Raw genomic sequence first — 17,028 nt, forward strand, 5'->3', positions numbered from 1 at the left:
GTGGAGGTTATTGGAATACACAGGATATACAGGCCTTGGAACAGTACTGTAACATATTACTACCCTTAGGAAAAATAGGTTAATGTATAAAAGCACAAATAATACTAACATATATCTCTGTGGCCTACTTAGAACTGATTCAGAAATCTATGAAGATGCAGTGGAACTTCAGCATTTTTTCATTAAGATACGTGATGAATTATGCAAAAATGGAGAGATTCTGCTTTCACCAGCTCTCAGCTATACTCTGAAACATTTGCAGCATGATTTGGAAAAAGAAAAGAAGGAGAAACTACCAAAGGAAATGGAGGAAGATAAGCAGAAGAGAGAAGAGGAGAAGAAAGAGTTATCAGGTAAGTTTAACTGGGATTTTTGCAATTTTTTCAACAGCTTTTAGTATTTTTCTACTTTATTGCTGTTATTGTAGGGACCAAAAGTATCTGGATAGTCAATAGCACTTCTGGGATCTCAATTTCCTGTATCCAGTCTTCCCTGAAACTACCTTGTTATAAAATCAACAACTCTCAGAGAAATTAAGGCTTCATCCAAGTGAATTTATATTAGAACGGCTCCTGAGAGGAAAGGGCATAGAAAATGTTAATTGGGAAAAAGTGTTTGGTCCAAAAATTTTTAACCTTAGTTCTTGTAATTTCATATGAATGAGGTGGTTAATTTACTTTCCAATATTCTCATTTACCTTCAATCCTGAAAATGACCTTTGGGTTTGTTTCATGCCGTTTGCTTCCATTGTACTGCCAGTTCTTCATATATGTAACTGTGTCAGCAAGTTTGGATATGATGTGGTTCAGCTGTTCATTAAACAATTAAGCCACTAAGACAGCTCAAAAATAAACTTGAGTTAAATCTTAAACCAAATCATGCCTTGTGGAAACCCTTATCATTTCAATATATTTGTAAAATGTATTTGTAAGGAATCTTACATTTTTTTATATAATTGTTTCAATCACAAAGTAAAATGTATAATTCTTCTAAATAGAATCTGAGAAAAACATGAGTGATGATCACACAGGAAGCCATGGAACATATGGAATCCAGCGTACTTATAGCCAAGATTGCAGCTTTAAAGACAACATGTATCATGTTGGAGATTATGTTTATGTTGAGCCAGCCGAGCCAAACCTACTCCCTCACATCGTCTGCATTGAGAGACTCTGGGAAGATGACACTGGTAATTGGTTCAGTTTGATTTTTAATTTTGGATTATAGAATTAAGGTAGTGTTTTGAAAAATTGAATGGTAGCTGATTGATTTAAATAGAACCTATTATTTGAATTTGTATTATTAGTTCTGTTTAAAGTAATAGCAACAGGTCATTATATTCTTCTGTATAGTCCCAGATTTTGCAGCCAGCGGCAAAACAATACCACTCACTACTAATGCTGAGGATTGACACCCATAATTGGAACATACTGTGCGTGGCAGTATGTTGATTGTGGGGATTTCTTCATTCCCGACAGTAATTTCATCCTAGCATCAGCAAAGTGGGATTTTTCATATCTAGCAACAGCACCAACCATGCTATGCTGCCAGTTAGACTGAAAAAATCTGAAAAGCAGATTTAAAAAAAAATAAACCTTTTGGGGATTGTAGCTGAATTTTGGACATGTACAAACAGTTTGTAGATGTATCAGGTGCCTGGGCCTGACTATGACAGGATCAGGAGTCAGCACAAAAATGTGACTGAGATTATGAACTGGAAGCTGAAATATAGATAGGCAAGCACAGAAAAGAAGTAGGTGTAAAGAATGGAGTATGGAGAGCAGGGCAGAAAATTTGTGTTTTGAGGGACCCTAGGGCAGTGTGAGTGAAGTGATGGGAACCAATGTGCAAGGGCACTGTATCTCAACCCACACACATGTACGTTTGTGTGCACGCGCATATGTTTCTTTCCGTAAGAGAGAGCAGGTGCTAATGTGTATGTGTGGTACAATATGTATGAGTAAGTTGTTTGTTAAATTAGTGGTTAAAGTAGCTTGTTCATTATAAGTTTTTTTTCCCCAAAGTCACCCTGTGTGAACAGTGAAGAAGGTAACTGTCCTGGATGGTTACCTCTATTTTTATTTGCCCTGTTTCATTCCCATTTCTAGATTATTACAGAAAATCCACCCCTTGAAGGTTTGGAGCTGACACTTGGGTGCCTGAAATAGAGTCATAGGATAATACAAGACAGAAGAGGAACCATTTGCATGACTCACCCACATTAATCAAGTTGCATGAGCTGGTCCTCGTTGCCAGTGTTTAGCCCATTTCCCTTTTAAACCAGAGTAATAGGAAGTGCCTTGTTCCAGGTGTTAATTCATCTTGATCTTAAAAGTATGTCTTTTGAACAGTAAATTAAATGATAGTTATACCATTGGTATTGAAAATGCTCTTGAACACTTTGCCTCATTCATAATTACTTTTAGGCAATCTATGCAATTACATACAATGGATGAACTACACTCTGAGAAGAACATCATGTACACTTACCAGATTGGTACCTTTGTAGAAAGACGAACGATGACCTAATTGTTTGACATTGTGCCATGAGTAACATGATGACAACACATAGTACGATGATACAGAAAGTGGTGGAAATACTCAGTAGGTCAAGCAACACCCACAACAGAGGAACAGAATTCCCATTTCAGGCCAATGAGCTTTCATCAGAACCAAGAAAATTTTAGAAGTGAAAGGGAAAATAGAGCAGACTGTGTTGGGGAGGAGTCCTAGAGAGATACGATGACACAGCGTGATGGTGCCTGCTGAAAGAGGGTCATTCTTCATCTTCGATTACCTGAGTAAATCTGAATTGCAACTTTTTCCTTCCTAACTCAGGTACTCTAAGACAGCCTACTACTGAGATCCAAATTTAATATCGTGCAGTATTTTAATAGTAGGCATATATTCTGTTAATATTTTTGAATTATACCTATGATTATAAATTGCAATTAAAGTCAGTTTTGTTGCTTTTAATCATTTGATGTTTATACCAAAAATGTTAAATATGCACTCAATGTATTTTGTAGGTGAGAAGTGGCTGTATGGTTGCTGGTTTTATCGGCCAAATGAAACTTTCCACTTAGCTACACGAAAATTTCTTGAGAAAGAAGTTTTCAAAAGTGATTACTATAATAAGGTTCTAGTCAGCAAAATCCTAGGCAAATGTGTAGTGATGTTTGTAAAGGTGAGTGTATGGTTTTTAATTTCTCCATAATGACACTGGAAGTTATCGTAAAACATACTGACCAACACTTTAAAATATGTTATTTGATCTCATTGTTGCAAAGTTGGTGAATATTACAACTTCACTGAAGAAGGTTTTGTGTATCTCTAATACTGCAGTTGCAAAATGGTCCCAGGCAGTGTCAGCTCACAACAGGTCGCTTGATGCAAATGGGCACTGGGGAAATCCTCGTACAGCTAAGAGAACTACACTTTTCGGAAGAGAGGAAAATACACTTTACTTCCTGCCCAACTCCTTTACAATTTCATTCTCATGTTCATTTGTCTTCTGTAAATATTAATTTATTTTAAAATCCTGTCATTAGCCAGATGGACTATTAACCCAATGGTCATTGCTCATATGCCAGCCTATATTATCAAGCATTGGTGGTGGTAGAGGCTGATACCATTAAAGGACCTTTAAAGGATGGGTTAGATTGATCTTGGAGTTGGTTAAAAGATTGGCACAACATTGTGGGCTGAAGGACCTGTACTGTTCTGTGTTCTGTTTGTTCATAGAATAAAGTATAGCAAATTTTATTGCTTATGATTCATCCTCTGCACGACCCCCTTTCTGGCAAAGATCACTTGAAACTCAGGTTAAAATAAATTGGGAATGTCTTTCTCCCAAAGTCAGATTTTCCTGCATCTTTAGTAACAAAATCACTGTTGCACAGTAGAAATTAATCGAGTTAGCACAACTCAATATCATATCCAAAATTTATTGCCTGTGATTACTGATTAATAAGATGAATATGGATTCCTCATTGAATACCAAATTTTTGTTCTGTTTCTGTCTTTTAAAAATTATCTAGACTGAGGCACGTTTTTCTGATTGTAATGATCTTCATAACTGTATTGACAAATTTTCATTGGTGTTGAATATATTATCAACACCATTTAGTTCTCATAAATGAGAGTGAAATGATATGGCTAAAGTGTGCTTTCATATTTCTTTCGTCTGGCCTTAAATATAGGAATACTTCAAAATTCGCCCTGAGGGTTTCAGAGATGAAGATGTATTTGTCTGTGAATCTCGATATTCAGCAAAGACCAAATCCTTCAAGAAGATTAAATTATGGACTATGCCTCTAAGTGCAGTGAAATTTGTTCCAAGAAACACACCATTGCCAGTTGTCCGTGTTGCTTCTGTATTTGCTAATTCAGACAAAACAGAAAACAAAGAATCTGTTGAACCAATGGCTGAAGAATCCAAAGGTGATGAGAGTAACAGCATAATTGACAAGGTAACAGTATCTTTGTTTACAAAGAATCCAGTGGTATAAATTCAGGATGATAATTATTTGGCACAGGGGTCCCCAACCTTTCTTGCACTGCGGACCGGCCGACCCGGGGTGGGGGTAGGGTTGCCAACAGACAAGAGTAGCAGTTAAGTACATTGTTTACCCCGAGAGACCACAATGACCATGAAGCCTTGCACGTGCACCAGTGCGCATGTGTGTCCGTGCCAATTTCATTCTACAAATAGTTTTTGGCGATTCTGTACGGGGGGGGGGGGGGGGGGGGGGAGGGTGTTAATCACGACCGGAATATGGGTGATAAGTGGCTAATACACTCAATTTCGTTTCTAAAAGGGTTTATGTAACGAATTTAATATTAAACACACAGCGCATATTTTCCTCGCATGAATATAGCGGTAAGTCAATTATCAGGGGAGGACAGGGGAGCTTGAAGTAAGTGTTGAATGAGCTTCCAGTAGAAGTGGTAGAGGCAGGTTCGACATTATCATTTAAAGAAAAATTGGATAGGTATATGGACAGGAAAGGAATGGAGGGTTATGGGCTGAGTGCAGGTCGGTGGGATCAGGTGAGAGTAGCGTTCGGCACCGACTAGAAGAGCAGAGATGGCCTGTTTCCGTGCTGTAATTGCTATATCGTTATATAAGTCAGTCAATAGCATCATAACATTTTAAGTAACGTTTGGATATTAAACACACAGCACTTATTTTCCACGTATGAACATATAAAATCATTGCAACACACCAATATCGCTGAATCAGTGGGAGCACTGGGCTGAATACTTGTTTACTACAACGCGATGGTCCCATCGAGGGGTGATGGGAGACAGCGATACTCAAAGGGGGTTCCTTATGTCCAGTCTATTCCGCAGTTTAGTTTTCGTTGCATTCATTGCAGAGATATGTTGGAAATAGAAGCAACGTTTTCAGTGCTTTCGTGGCTATCTCAGGATATTTAGCCTTGACCTTGATCCAGAAGGCCGGCAGAGATGTTATGTGAAACATACTTTTCAGCCCGCCGTCATTTGCAAGCTCGAGGAGTTGATCTCCTTCCCGCGCTGACACGGATAATGCGCGGGTAATGACCTCGCGTGTGTTAAAGCTCAACAGTGGCTGTGACAGGAAATGAGGAAAGGTGCAGCTGACTCATCGCCAAATCATATCGTTTCCTCGCGGCCTGGTAGCGCATGCTTTGCGGTCCGGTGGTTGGGAACTGCTGATTTGGCATATAAGCAGGGAAATCACCTTTAACAGCAAATTGTCAAGGGAATACTTGGGTCAGGAATGAATCAAGAGATATTTCTGTAATTTCAGTGCAGTACTGGGAGAGTACTGCACTTTAAATTGACAAAAATCAGGCAAAATATTAAAATCAACTCCTTTCTCTCATTTCCTGGCTAATATTCTCCCTTAAATAACTCTACCTTGACAGGCAAAAAAACCCTATTATCAGTTTTGGAAAAGAAATCCAGGAAAGTTCTTGGCTACCTGCAATTAAGTCAGGCAAGTTCCAGAAGACTATATTTATTTCATCCTTTCCTTGAATACAGAAACTTTAAAAAAAAATTGTTAAAGGCATCTCCATCCTTTCCAGTAGTTGTCAAGCCCACATCAAATCACAAACTTGCCTCAACAGCATGGTGTGCTGAGGTTAGCGCAACACTTCACAGTGCCAGCGATTAAGGTTAAATTCCCATCAGTGTCTGTAAGGACATTGTATGTTCTCCCTGTGATCTCATGGACTTCTTCCCACATCCCAAAAATGTGTGGATTAGTGAGGGTTAGTAAACTTTGGGGATGCTCTGTTGGTGCCTGAAGCAAGGTGTCTGTCTGACTGAGGGCCTGTGCCCAGTGGAGTGCCACAGCAATCAGTGCTGGGTCTGCTGTTTATCATCTATGTCAGTGACCTTGATGGTAATATTAACTGGATCAGCAAATTTGCAAATGACACTGTTGTACAGTGAACAACAAGGAAGGCTGAAGAGGGGTCTGGACCAGGTGGAGAAATGGGCTGAGAAAAGGTAGACTAACTTAATGCAAACATGTGTGAGGTGTTGCCTTTTGGGAGGAGCAGCCAGGGTAGGTCTTGCGCAGTGAACACTAGGGCACTGAGGAATGTGGTAGAATAAAGAGATCTGGGAATGCAGGTCCATAATTCATTGAAAGTGGTGTCACAAGTAGATAGGGTCGTAAAGAAAGCTTTTGGCACAGTCACCTTCATAGATCAAGGTATTGAGTACAAGGGTTGGAATGTTAATGTTGAAGTTGTAAAGATGTTGGTGAGGCCTAATTTAGAGTATTGTGTACAGTTTTCATCACCTACCTGCAGGAAATGTGTAAATAGGATTGAAAGAATACAGAAAAAATTTACAAGGATGTTGCCAAGACTGCAGGACCTGAGTTATCAGGAAAGATTGACTAGGTCAGAACTTTATTACCTACAATGAAGAGGATTGAGGGGAAATTTGATAGAAGTATACAAAATTATGAGGGGTATAGATCGGATAAATGCGCACTTTCTCCATTTATCCTGAGGTTGGGTGGTGAGACTCGAGGTCATGGGTTAAAGGTGACAGATGAAATGCTTAAGGGGAACATGAGGGGCAAACCTCTTCATCCAGGGGATGGTGAGAACGTGGAACAAGCTGCCAGCGCAAGTGGTGCATGTGATTTTGATTTCAACATTCAAGAGAAGTTTGGATACATACATAGATGGGAGAGGTATGGAGGACTACGGTCCAAGTGGGAGTCAATGGGATTCAACAATTTAAATGGTTCAGCAGGGAATAGATGGGCCAAAGGGCCTCTTTCTGTGCTGTGCTTTTCTATGACTTGTGTGACACTTGCAAGGCTGCTCCCACCACATCCTTGGACTGTTGGTCATTGATGCAAACAACACCTTTTCACTGTATGTTTTAGTGTTTCAATGTACATGTGACAAATAAAGCTATTCTTTAAAAGATCGTTATCTTTAAATTTGTAATTTCCTCTAGTTTACTGTTCCTTCTATTCAGCAATTATACCCAGAAAAAATTATACCCAGTACATGCATTGGACTTTTTACAAATATATTAAAATACATTTTGCCATACTAAAGTATTTTTTTTAAAAAAAAAAGAAACCTGTTTAAAAGCATTCATTGTAAATTAAAATTGGTAAATTTCTATGAAAATATATAAAATTACAGTACAGTACAAAAGTCAGGGACATTCATATAGCTGGATGCTAAGAGTTTTGGACAGTACTGTAGTAATTTTATGTATTGCACTGTAGTCCTGCAAAAAAAACACAAATTTCATGACGTGTGAGTGATGATTAAACCCACACACAATTAAGATCATAAATATCACAAACAAGACAAAATCAGCAGATGCTTTGTCACACAGCACGGTGTCGTTGGGCCAGAAGGACCAGTTAATTTATATATTATTTATTTATTACTTTTTCCCTTTTTTCTCTCTCTGTCCCTCTCACAATAACTCCTTGCCTGCTCTCCATCTTCTTCTGGTGCTCCCCTCCCCCTTTCTTTCTCCCTAGGCCTCCCATCCCGTAATCCTCTCCCTTCTCCAGCCTTGTATCCCCTTTGCCAATCACCTGTCCACCCCTCCCCCTCCTGTCTTCTCCTATCATTTCACATCTCCCCCTCCCCCCCCCCCCACTTTCAAATCTCTTACTATCTCTTCCTTCAGTTAGTCCTGACGAAGGGTCTCGGCCCAAATCGTCAACAGTGCTTCTTCCTATGGATGCTGTCTGGCCTGCTGCGTCCACCAGCATTTTGTGTCTGTAACTTTGAGAGTTGTCTGTTACAGGCAGCCACAAAGTAAGAAACCCAAAATAAATCAATTTTTTAAAAAATGAAAACCAATATCCAGTGCGCAAAGAGGAAAAAAAACAAAGCATGCAAACAATAAAAGCAGCATACTGAACCAAATTTGGTTTGCAGGTTGAGCCCGTGGTGAGGAAGCAAATGCAATGTCAAAAGAACTAGAATATAAAAGCAAGGATATAATGTTTAGACTTTATAAAGCACTGGTGAGGTCTCACTTGGAGTATTGTCAGCACATTTGGGCCCCAACTCCTAGAGGGGATGTGCTGAAACTGGCAAGGGCTCAAAGGAGGCTCACGAAAATTACTCTAGGATTCAATGGTTTGTCATATGAAGAGCGTTTGACAGCTCTGCAGATCATAATATGTTTCACTTTCTGGGAGAACAGAAACTTCATAGCAAAATATGAAGCTAACTCATTTTCTATTTTAGTATATCTGACATAATTACAAAAATCTATGCTTCTGAATATACAGATTCTGAAAGTCCTGTTATATAGAGGGATAAAATTAATTAATCTCCCAATTTTTGGTAAGAAGGTAATTCTAGTATTAGATCAAGGAATTGGAATACTTCTAAGTTTTCCTTTGCTTCATTTGTATTTTTCTTTTTACCATATTGAAGTCTTAACTTCACACGTCATAGAGTCTGGAGTCCACTGTAAGGATATTCTAAATTGAAACATTGTTAAATGTTCATAGTTAATAAGATATCAGTTAAAGTATCTTGATGATATCCAAGGAAAATTTAGTTGAAGGTTGACACCATGTTAATTGCTTAAAATTGTTAAGCATTGTTAATATAAATTATCTGATTATTATCACACACAGAATGCTGGTGAATGCAGCCAGACAGCATCTATAGGAAGAAGCCCAGTCGATGTTTTGGGCCAAGACCCTTCGTCAGAACTGCAGCCTTCCACCAGCATTTTATGTGTGTTGCTTGAATTTCCAGCATCTGCAGATTTCCTCATGTTTGCCTGATTATTATCATTGCTGTTTTAGGACTATGTTCTGTGAAAATAGACTATCATATTCCCAGCATTACAACAGTGCCTGTTCTTCAAAAGTTCATAGAGTTCTACAGTGTGCAAACAAGCCCTTTAACCCCACATAGTTCTCCCATCCAAGTACTTATCTATATCTACTCTGCCCTTTACCAGCAATTCGCCTATAGCCTAGCAAGCTTTGGCTATTCAGATACAAAATATTTTGAGATATTCTAATGGGCAGGAAAGGTACCATATAAATATTTTCAACTTCAAGTTTAGTTGTCATTCAACCATACATAAATACAGTCAAACAAAACAGTACCAACGGTCACGCACAGCCCAAGGCACGTATGTTTACGATACCAGTAAACATGCAGTCACGCAAAAAAAAATATAGCCAAAGTCCCTGAGTGTCACGTCCTGTAGATTGATGGTGCATGGGATGTTGTTCTTAATTCCTTCCTTAAAGAGCAATTTTCATAAAACTGACTTACTAATATCTTCATTACTACTTTTTTTTCAAAATTGAAATCAAAATTTCAGTTCTGAATGGCTGCTTATTATCTACCACTATCCCTGGCAACCCAAATTGATTCAGTTATAGAAAATAGTGAGCACCCGGGATGAGCTACCAGTGGAAGTGGTTGATGCGGGTACAGCTGCAGCATTCGAGATGGCTACAAGGAGGGGAAGGACTTAGCAGGTTTTAGCCAAGTAGAGGCACTGGGACTGCAGCATGGATGCTGTGGTCAGCATGGACTAGTTAGGCTAAGGAGCCTGTGTCTATGCTGTACTACTCTGTGACTCTTTGTCCAGGAACGAGAAGATGTACCAGTGGAGATTTCAAATGGAGAACCAGGCTGCCAGTATTATGAACAGCTGCATTATAATGATATGTGGCTCAAAATTGGAGATTGTGTCTACATAAAATCTCATGGTTTAGTCCAACCACGTGTGGGCAGGTAAGTTTATTAAAACAATTTTAATATCTGAGTTTTTCTTTTCAATAATTACCAAGTTTTTGAGAAGTGTTATTAACAACTATATTTGGCTATGGATACAGTAACAACAGAATTAATTTGATGTCCCCAGAAATATATTAAATGTTTGAAAATACAAATACTTTTATATTTTATGTTCCTTTGTATAAAATAAGAAAAAGTAATCATTATGAAAATGATTTGGTAATTCATGTTTTTGTGTATCTTGTTGATAGAATTGAGAAAATGTGGGTGCGGGGTGGTGCTGCCTATTTCTTTGGCCCCATATTCATTCATCCTGAGGAAACTGAGCATGAACCTACCAAAATGTTTTACAAGAAGGAAGTGTTTCTTAGCAATGTAGAAGAAACCTGTACTATGACCTGTGTGATTGGTAAGTGACTGTTACCTTAGGATTGATTACAGAGTGCAGTAACATATTAAGTTTCAATGTCAATTCCATAAAGCATTCTGTAAAACATTTGGAATGTTATAATAGGCAATAGGTGCAGGAGTAGGCCATTCGGCCCGTCAAGCCGGCGCCTCCATTCACTGTGATCATGGCTGATCATCCACAATCAGTATCCAGTTCCTGCCTTATCCCCATAACCTTTGATTCCGCTATCTTTAAGAGTTCTATCCATCTCTTTCTTGAAAACATCCAGAGACTTGGCTTCCACTGCCTTCTGGGGCAGAGCATTCCATATATCCACCACTCTCTGGGTGAAAAAGTTTTTCCTCAACTCCGTTCTAAATGGCCTACCCCTTATTCTTAAACTGTGGCCTCTGGTTCTGGACTCACCCATCAGCGGAAACATGCTTCCTGCCTTCAGCGTGTCCAATCCCTTAATAATCTTACATGTTTCAATCAGATCCCCTCTCATCCTTCTAAATGCCAGTGTATACAAGCCCAGTCACTCCAATCTTTCAACATATGACAGTCCCGCCATCTCGGGAATTAACCCAGTGAACCTACGCTGCACTCCCTCAATAGCAAGAGTGTCCTTCCTCAAATTTGGAGACCAGAATTGCACACAATACTCCAGGTGTGGTCTCAACAGGGCCCTGTACAGCTGCAGAAGGACCTCTTTGCTCCTATACTCAATTCCCCTTGTTATGAAGGCCAGCATGCCATTAGCTTTCTTCACTGCTTGCTGTACCTGCATGCTTGCTTTCAGTGACTGATGTACAAGAACACCTAGATCTCGTTGTGCTTCCCCTTTTCCTAACTTGACTCCATTTAGATAAAAATCTGCCTTCCCATTCTTACCACCAAGGTGGATAACCTCACATTTATCCACATTAAACTGCATCTGCCATGCATCCGCCCACTCACCCAGCCCGTCCAAGTCACCCTGCATTCTCATAACATCCTCCTCACATTTCACACTGCCTTCCAGCTTTGTGTCATCTGCAAATTTGCTAATGTTACTTTTAATCCCCTCATCTAAATCATTAATGTATATTGTAAACAGCTGCGGTCCCAGCACTGAACCCTGCGGTACCCCACTGGTCACCGCCTGCCATTCCAAAAGGGACCCGTTAATCACTACTCTTTGTTTCCTGTCAGCCAGCCAATTTTCAATCCATGTCAGTACTCTGCCCCCAATACCATGTGCCCTAATTTTGCCCACTAATCTCCTATGTGGGACTTTATCAAAGACTTCCTGAAAGTCCAGGTACACTACATCCACTGGCTCTCCCTTGTCCACTTTCATAGTTACATCCTCAAAAAAATTCCAGAAGATTAGTCAAGCACAATTTCCCCTTTGTAAATCCATGCTGACTCAGACCTATCCTGTTACTGCCATCCAAATGCATCGTAATTTCATCTTTTATAATTGACTCCGGCATCTTTCCCACCTCCGACGTCAGGATAACCGGTCTATAATTCTCTGTTTCCTCTCCCCCTCCTTTCTTGAAAAGTGGGACAACATTAGCCACCCTTCAATCCACAGGAACTGATCCTGAATCTATAGAACATTGGAAAATGGTTACCTTTCCGTCCACGATTTTTAAAGCCACCTCCTTAAGTACCCTGGGATGCAGACCATAAGGTCCCGGGGACTTATCAGCCTTCAGACCCAATAGTCTATCCAATAGTATTTCCTGCCTAATATAAATTTCCTTCAGTTCATCCATTACCCTAGGTCCTTTGGCCACTATTATATATGGGAGATTGTTTGTGTCTTCCGGAGTGAAGATAGATCCAAAGTACCTGTTCAACTCGTCTGCCATTTCCTTGTTCCCCATAATAAATTCACCCGCTTCTGTCTTCAAGGGCCCAATTTTGGTCTTAACTTTTTTTTTCCTTTTCACATACCTAAAGAAGCTTTTACTATCCTCCTTTATATTCTTGGCTAGTTTACCTTCGTACCTCATTTTTTCTCCGCGTATTACCTTTTTAGTTATCTTCTGTTGCTCTTTAAAAGTTTTCCGGGGGGGCGTCACGTGATGACGTGGGATTGAGACGTGTAAATCCAGCTCTCCCTCAACAAATCAGTAAAGTACCGTTTAAATAAAACAAAGTTGGTAAATATTTTCTCAAAACTATTTATAAACTTTGTAAGACTACTTTACGATATGCCTCCTAAACTGCAACAAAAGAAGTCTGCTGTTGCGAAGCAGCCGCGAGACGGGAAGAAAAAAGGGCCTACTGCAACGATGGAGCCCCGGACTCAGGTTGGATCTCCTTCGGTAGAACAGGGAGCAATGGCGGTGGCAACGGTATCTCCAAAGAAGACACTGGAAATGCGCATGCGCAAAGAAGAGCGCATGCGCAAATCGACACAACGCAAACTACAAGGACCAACAGCCACTGCAATTGAAAATGACTCAGAGTCAGAATTGGACTCTGCAGAGAACACAGATGAAGAAGAGGAGGAAGAATTGGAAGCGAGTGGAAGTAAAGGAGATGATAGAGACATAAGAGAGGCTGTATTGCAATCAACGGCTGAATTAAGAAAAGTAAGAGAAGAGCTTAGAGATACGAAGAGGTGCTATAATAAAGTTATGGAAAGACAGGACAAAATGGAAAAGAAGCTTCAGAAGATGGAAAGAGAAATGGGGCTTATGAATGATAGAGTGGAAAAAACAGAAAATGATTTGCTTGTTTGGAACTCGGAAAGAAACCAACTCTTGGAGAAAGTGGATATGTTGGAAAATTTCAGTAGACGTAATAATATTAAAATTGTTGGTCTTACAGAAGGTATGGAGGGAGAAAAGCCAATAGAATTTTTTCAAAGATGGATCCCAGATGTTTTGCAAATGGGAGAGGAGGCTCGACCAATTGAAATTGAGCGGGCACATAGAGCTCTAAGACCAAAACCAAAAGATGGCCAATATCCACGATCGATTTTAATAAAATTCTTAAGATTTCAAGACAAGGAAAGGATTCTACAGGCAGCTGCTCGAGCTGCCAAAGATAGAAAAGGGCCATTGATAATTAAAGGGAACAAAGTTTTTTTCTACCTTGATATAAGTTACGAACTTTTGAAAAAAAGGAAGAAGTTTAATCCAGTGAAAAAAACCTATGGGATCATGGTTATCAATTTATACTGCGTTATCCTGCAACTTTGAAGATTTTTTTTGCCTGGTGGAGAAAAAAGATTTTTTGATGACTACCAGAAAGCAGAGCAGTTTGTGCAAGATTCTCTGAATATTCACCAGATACAAGAACAAACTCAGGAGAGAGAGATAGATTGAAGATGAAGATTGGGTTAAAGAATGGACTTGTTGGATTTTTGAAGCTGGATGAATGTATAAATATATTATTAATTATATGAGGGGGGTAAGAAAGGTTAACGCGGGAGGAAATTAGTTGGGAATAGTAAAACTAATTTTGTCTATATATATATATAACTTTTTTTGTTGCGGGGGGAGCTGGAAGAAGCACTGATCGATTGCTACGTTAATCATGTGTGCAAGCGTGGCTTTTGCCGCGACCTGTAAAATGGAGGGGGGTAGTGTTGTGTATCCTTTCATTCACAACATTAGTGGGGGGATATTTTGTTTTTTCTTTTTTTTTCTATCTTTTTTTCTTTTTGCCTGGACGGTTGGGGGGGGGGGGAACACATAGCAACATGGTGAAGTTTAAAGAAATTCCCCAAGGAACTATGAGAGTTGAGAAGATAAGTAATGTTTTAGATTGGAGTAACATTGTTAAGAATAATGACTAATTTATTGAATTTTTTGAGTTTTAATGTTAATGGGCTTAATGGACCAGTGAAAAGAAAAAGAATCTTAACATATATTAAAAAAATGAAGATAGATTTAGCTTTTTTACAGGAAACGCACCTAACAGAAATAGAACATCAGAACCTAAAGAGAGATTGGGTGGGTAGTGTTGTTGCGGCTTCATTTAATTCAAAAGCAAGGGGAGTAGCAATTTTGATCAATAAAACTTTACCAATTAGAATACAAAATGTAATAACTGATTCTGCGGGGAGATATGTGATTATACATTGTCAACTTTTTTCCGAACTATGGACTTTTATGAATATTTATGCACCAAACGAAAATGATGCAAAATTCATACAAGAAGCTTTTCTGAATTTGGCGGATGCACATGAAAAAATATTAATTAGAGGAGACTTTAATTTTTGCTTAGACCCAGTCTTAGATAGATCAACCAAGGCTGTTATAAAATCAAAGGTAGTAAATTTAACTTTATCATTGATGAAAGATTTAAATTTGATTGATATATGGAGAAGAATCAATCCTAAAGAAAGAGACTATTCGTTCTATTCCCATAGACATAAAACTTACTCAAGGATAGATTTTTTTCTATTATCAATGCATATTCAACACAGAGTGAAAAATATGGAATATAAAGCAAGAATATTATCAGATCATTCTCCTTTATTAATGACAATAATAATGGCTGACAAGGAAGAAGTGGCTTATAGATGGAGATTTAATTCAACATTATTAAATCGTCAAGATTTTTGTGATTTTATGAAAAAGCAGATTCAATTTTTTTTGGATACAAATTTTCATTCAGTGGAGGATAAATTTATATTATGGGATGCGATGAAAGCATATCTTAGCGGCCAGATAATAAGTTATACGTCTAAAATTAAGAAAGAATATGTGGCAGAACTAGATCAATTGGAAAAAGAGATTACAAGAATAGAAAAAGAATCTCAAAGATATATGTCAGAAGAAAAACGAAGACAACTTCTCAATAAGAAGTTACAATATAATACGCTTCAGATATATAGAACGGAAAAAGCAATTATAAGAACTAAACAAAGGTATTATGAGTTAGGTGAGAGAGCACATAAAATTCTTGCCTGGCAGTTGAAAACAGAACAAGCTTCCAAAACAATAAATGCAATTAGAACAAGGGCAAATAAAATATCTTATAAACCTCTTGAAATAAATGAAACCTTTAAAAATTTTTATTCTGAATTATATCAATCAGAATCCCAAAATGATGTTAATGAGATAGAAAGGTTTTTATCACAAGTTTCTCTTCCAAAATTGAATTTGGAAGAACAGAGGGGATTAGATATGCCTTTTACATTAAAAGAAGTTGAAGAAGCTTTAGTATCACTCCAAAGTAATAAATCTCCAGGAGAAGATGGTTTTCCACCTGAATTTTATAAAAAATTTAAAGATTTATTATTTCCTCTTTTTATGGAACTAATACGTCAAGCAGAAAAAATACATAAACTTCCAGAATCTTTTTCAACAGCGATTGTAATAGTATTCCCAAAAAAGGACAGAGATCCTATGAAACCAACATCATACAGGCCTATTTCTTTATTGAATACGGATTATAAAATAATAGCAAAAATTTTATCGAATAGATTATCTAAATATTTACCAAAATTAATACATATGGATCAAACAGGATTTATTAAAAATAGACAATTGGCAGATAATGTAACTTGGCTACTCAGTATAATTCATTTGGCACAAAAAAGGGTTGAGAAGAGTATAGTAGTAGCTTTGGATGCAGAAAAAGCATTTGATAGATTAGAATGGGATTTTCTATTTAAAGTATTAGAAAAATATGGGTTAGGAACATCTTTTATAAATTGGATTAAAACTTTAAATTCTAACCCTAAAGCCAAAGTAGTGACAAACTCTCAAATTTCAACACCATTCCAGTTAAAAAGGTCAACTAGACAAGGTTGTCCACTATCACCTGCTTTATTTGTATTGACGATAGAGCCATTAGCAGAACTAATTAGAATTGATCCAGATATTATGGGTTTTAGAGTTAACCAAGAGGAATATAAAATTAATCTTTTTGCCGATGATGTTTTGATATATTTAACAAACCCACAACATTCGTTACATAAATTATCTTCTAGATTGGATGAATATGGGAAGGTATCAGGTTACAAAATAAACTGGGATAAAAGTGAAATTTTACCTCTTACTAAAGGAGACTATAGTCAATGTCGATTAGTAACCCAATTTAGATGGCCGGTAAATGGTATAAAGTATTTAGGTATAAGACTTGATAATGATGTAAAGAATTTTTATAAATTTAATTATTTACCACTATTGAAAAAAATTCAAGAAGATCTTGACAAATGGATGATACTACCAATAACATTAGTAGGTAGAGTCAATGTTGTAAAAATGAATATATTTCCTAGATTACAGTATTTGTTTCAAACATTACCAATACAATTGCCACAGAAATTTTTTCAAGAGTTAAATAAATGTGTGAGAAAATTTCTTTGGAAAGGTAAAATGTCAAGAATATCATTGGAAAAACTGACATGTAAAT

General features: G+C 37.9%; 1 protein-coding gene across 10 annotated transcripts in view; it reads left to right on the forward strand.

Moving 5' to 3' along the window:
- pbrm1 (polybromo 1) overlaps positions 1-17,028 on the forward strand; it is a 91,956-nt gene that overhangs the window by 42,486 nt on the left and 32,442 nt on the right. For 9 of the 10 annotated variants that reach the window (XM_072280949.1, XM_072280951.1, XM_072280952.1 and 6 more), the window contains 6 exons: positions 133-353; positions 998-1,189; positions 3,030-3,187; positions 4,203-4,472; positions 10,117-10,262; positions 10,517-10,674. In XM_072280949.1, the coding sequence (XP_072137050.1) occupies positions 133-353; positions 998-1,189; positions 3,030-3,187; positions 4,203-4,472; positions 10,117-10,262; positions 10,517-10,674 (1,145 nt within the window). Of the gene's footprint in view, positions 1-132; positions 354-997; positions 1,190-2,426; positions 2,839-3,029; positions 3,188-4,202; positions 4,473-10,116; positions 10,263-10,516; positions 10,675-17,028 lie in introns of those variants that run through there. The other variant, XR_011889409.1, reaches the window with a different exon arrangement.

The sequence above is a fragment of the Mobula birostris genome, chromosome 16, assembly GCF_030028105.1.
Source record: "Mobula birostris isolate sMobBir1 chromosome 16, sMobBir1.hap1, whole genome shotgun sequence".
NCBI lineage: Eukaryota > Metazoa > Chordata > Chondrichthyes > Myliobatiformes > Myliobatidae > Mobula > Mobula birostris.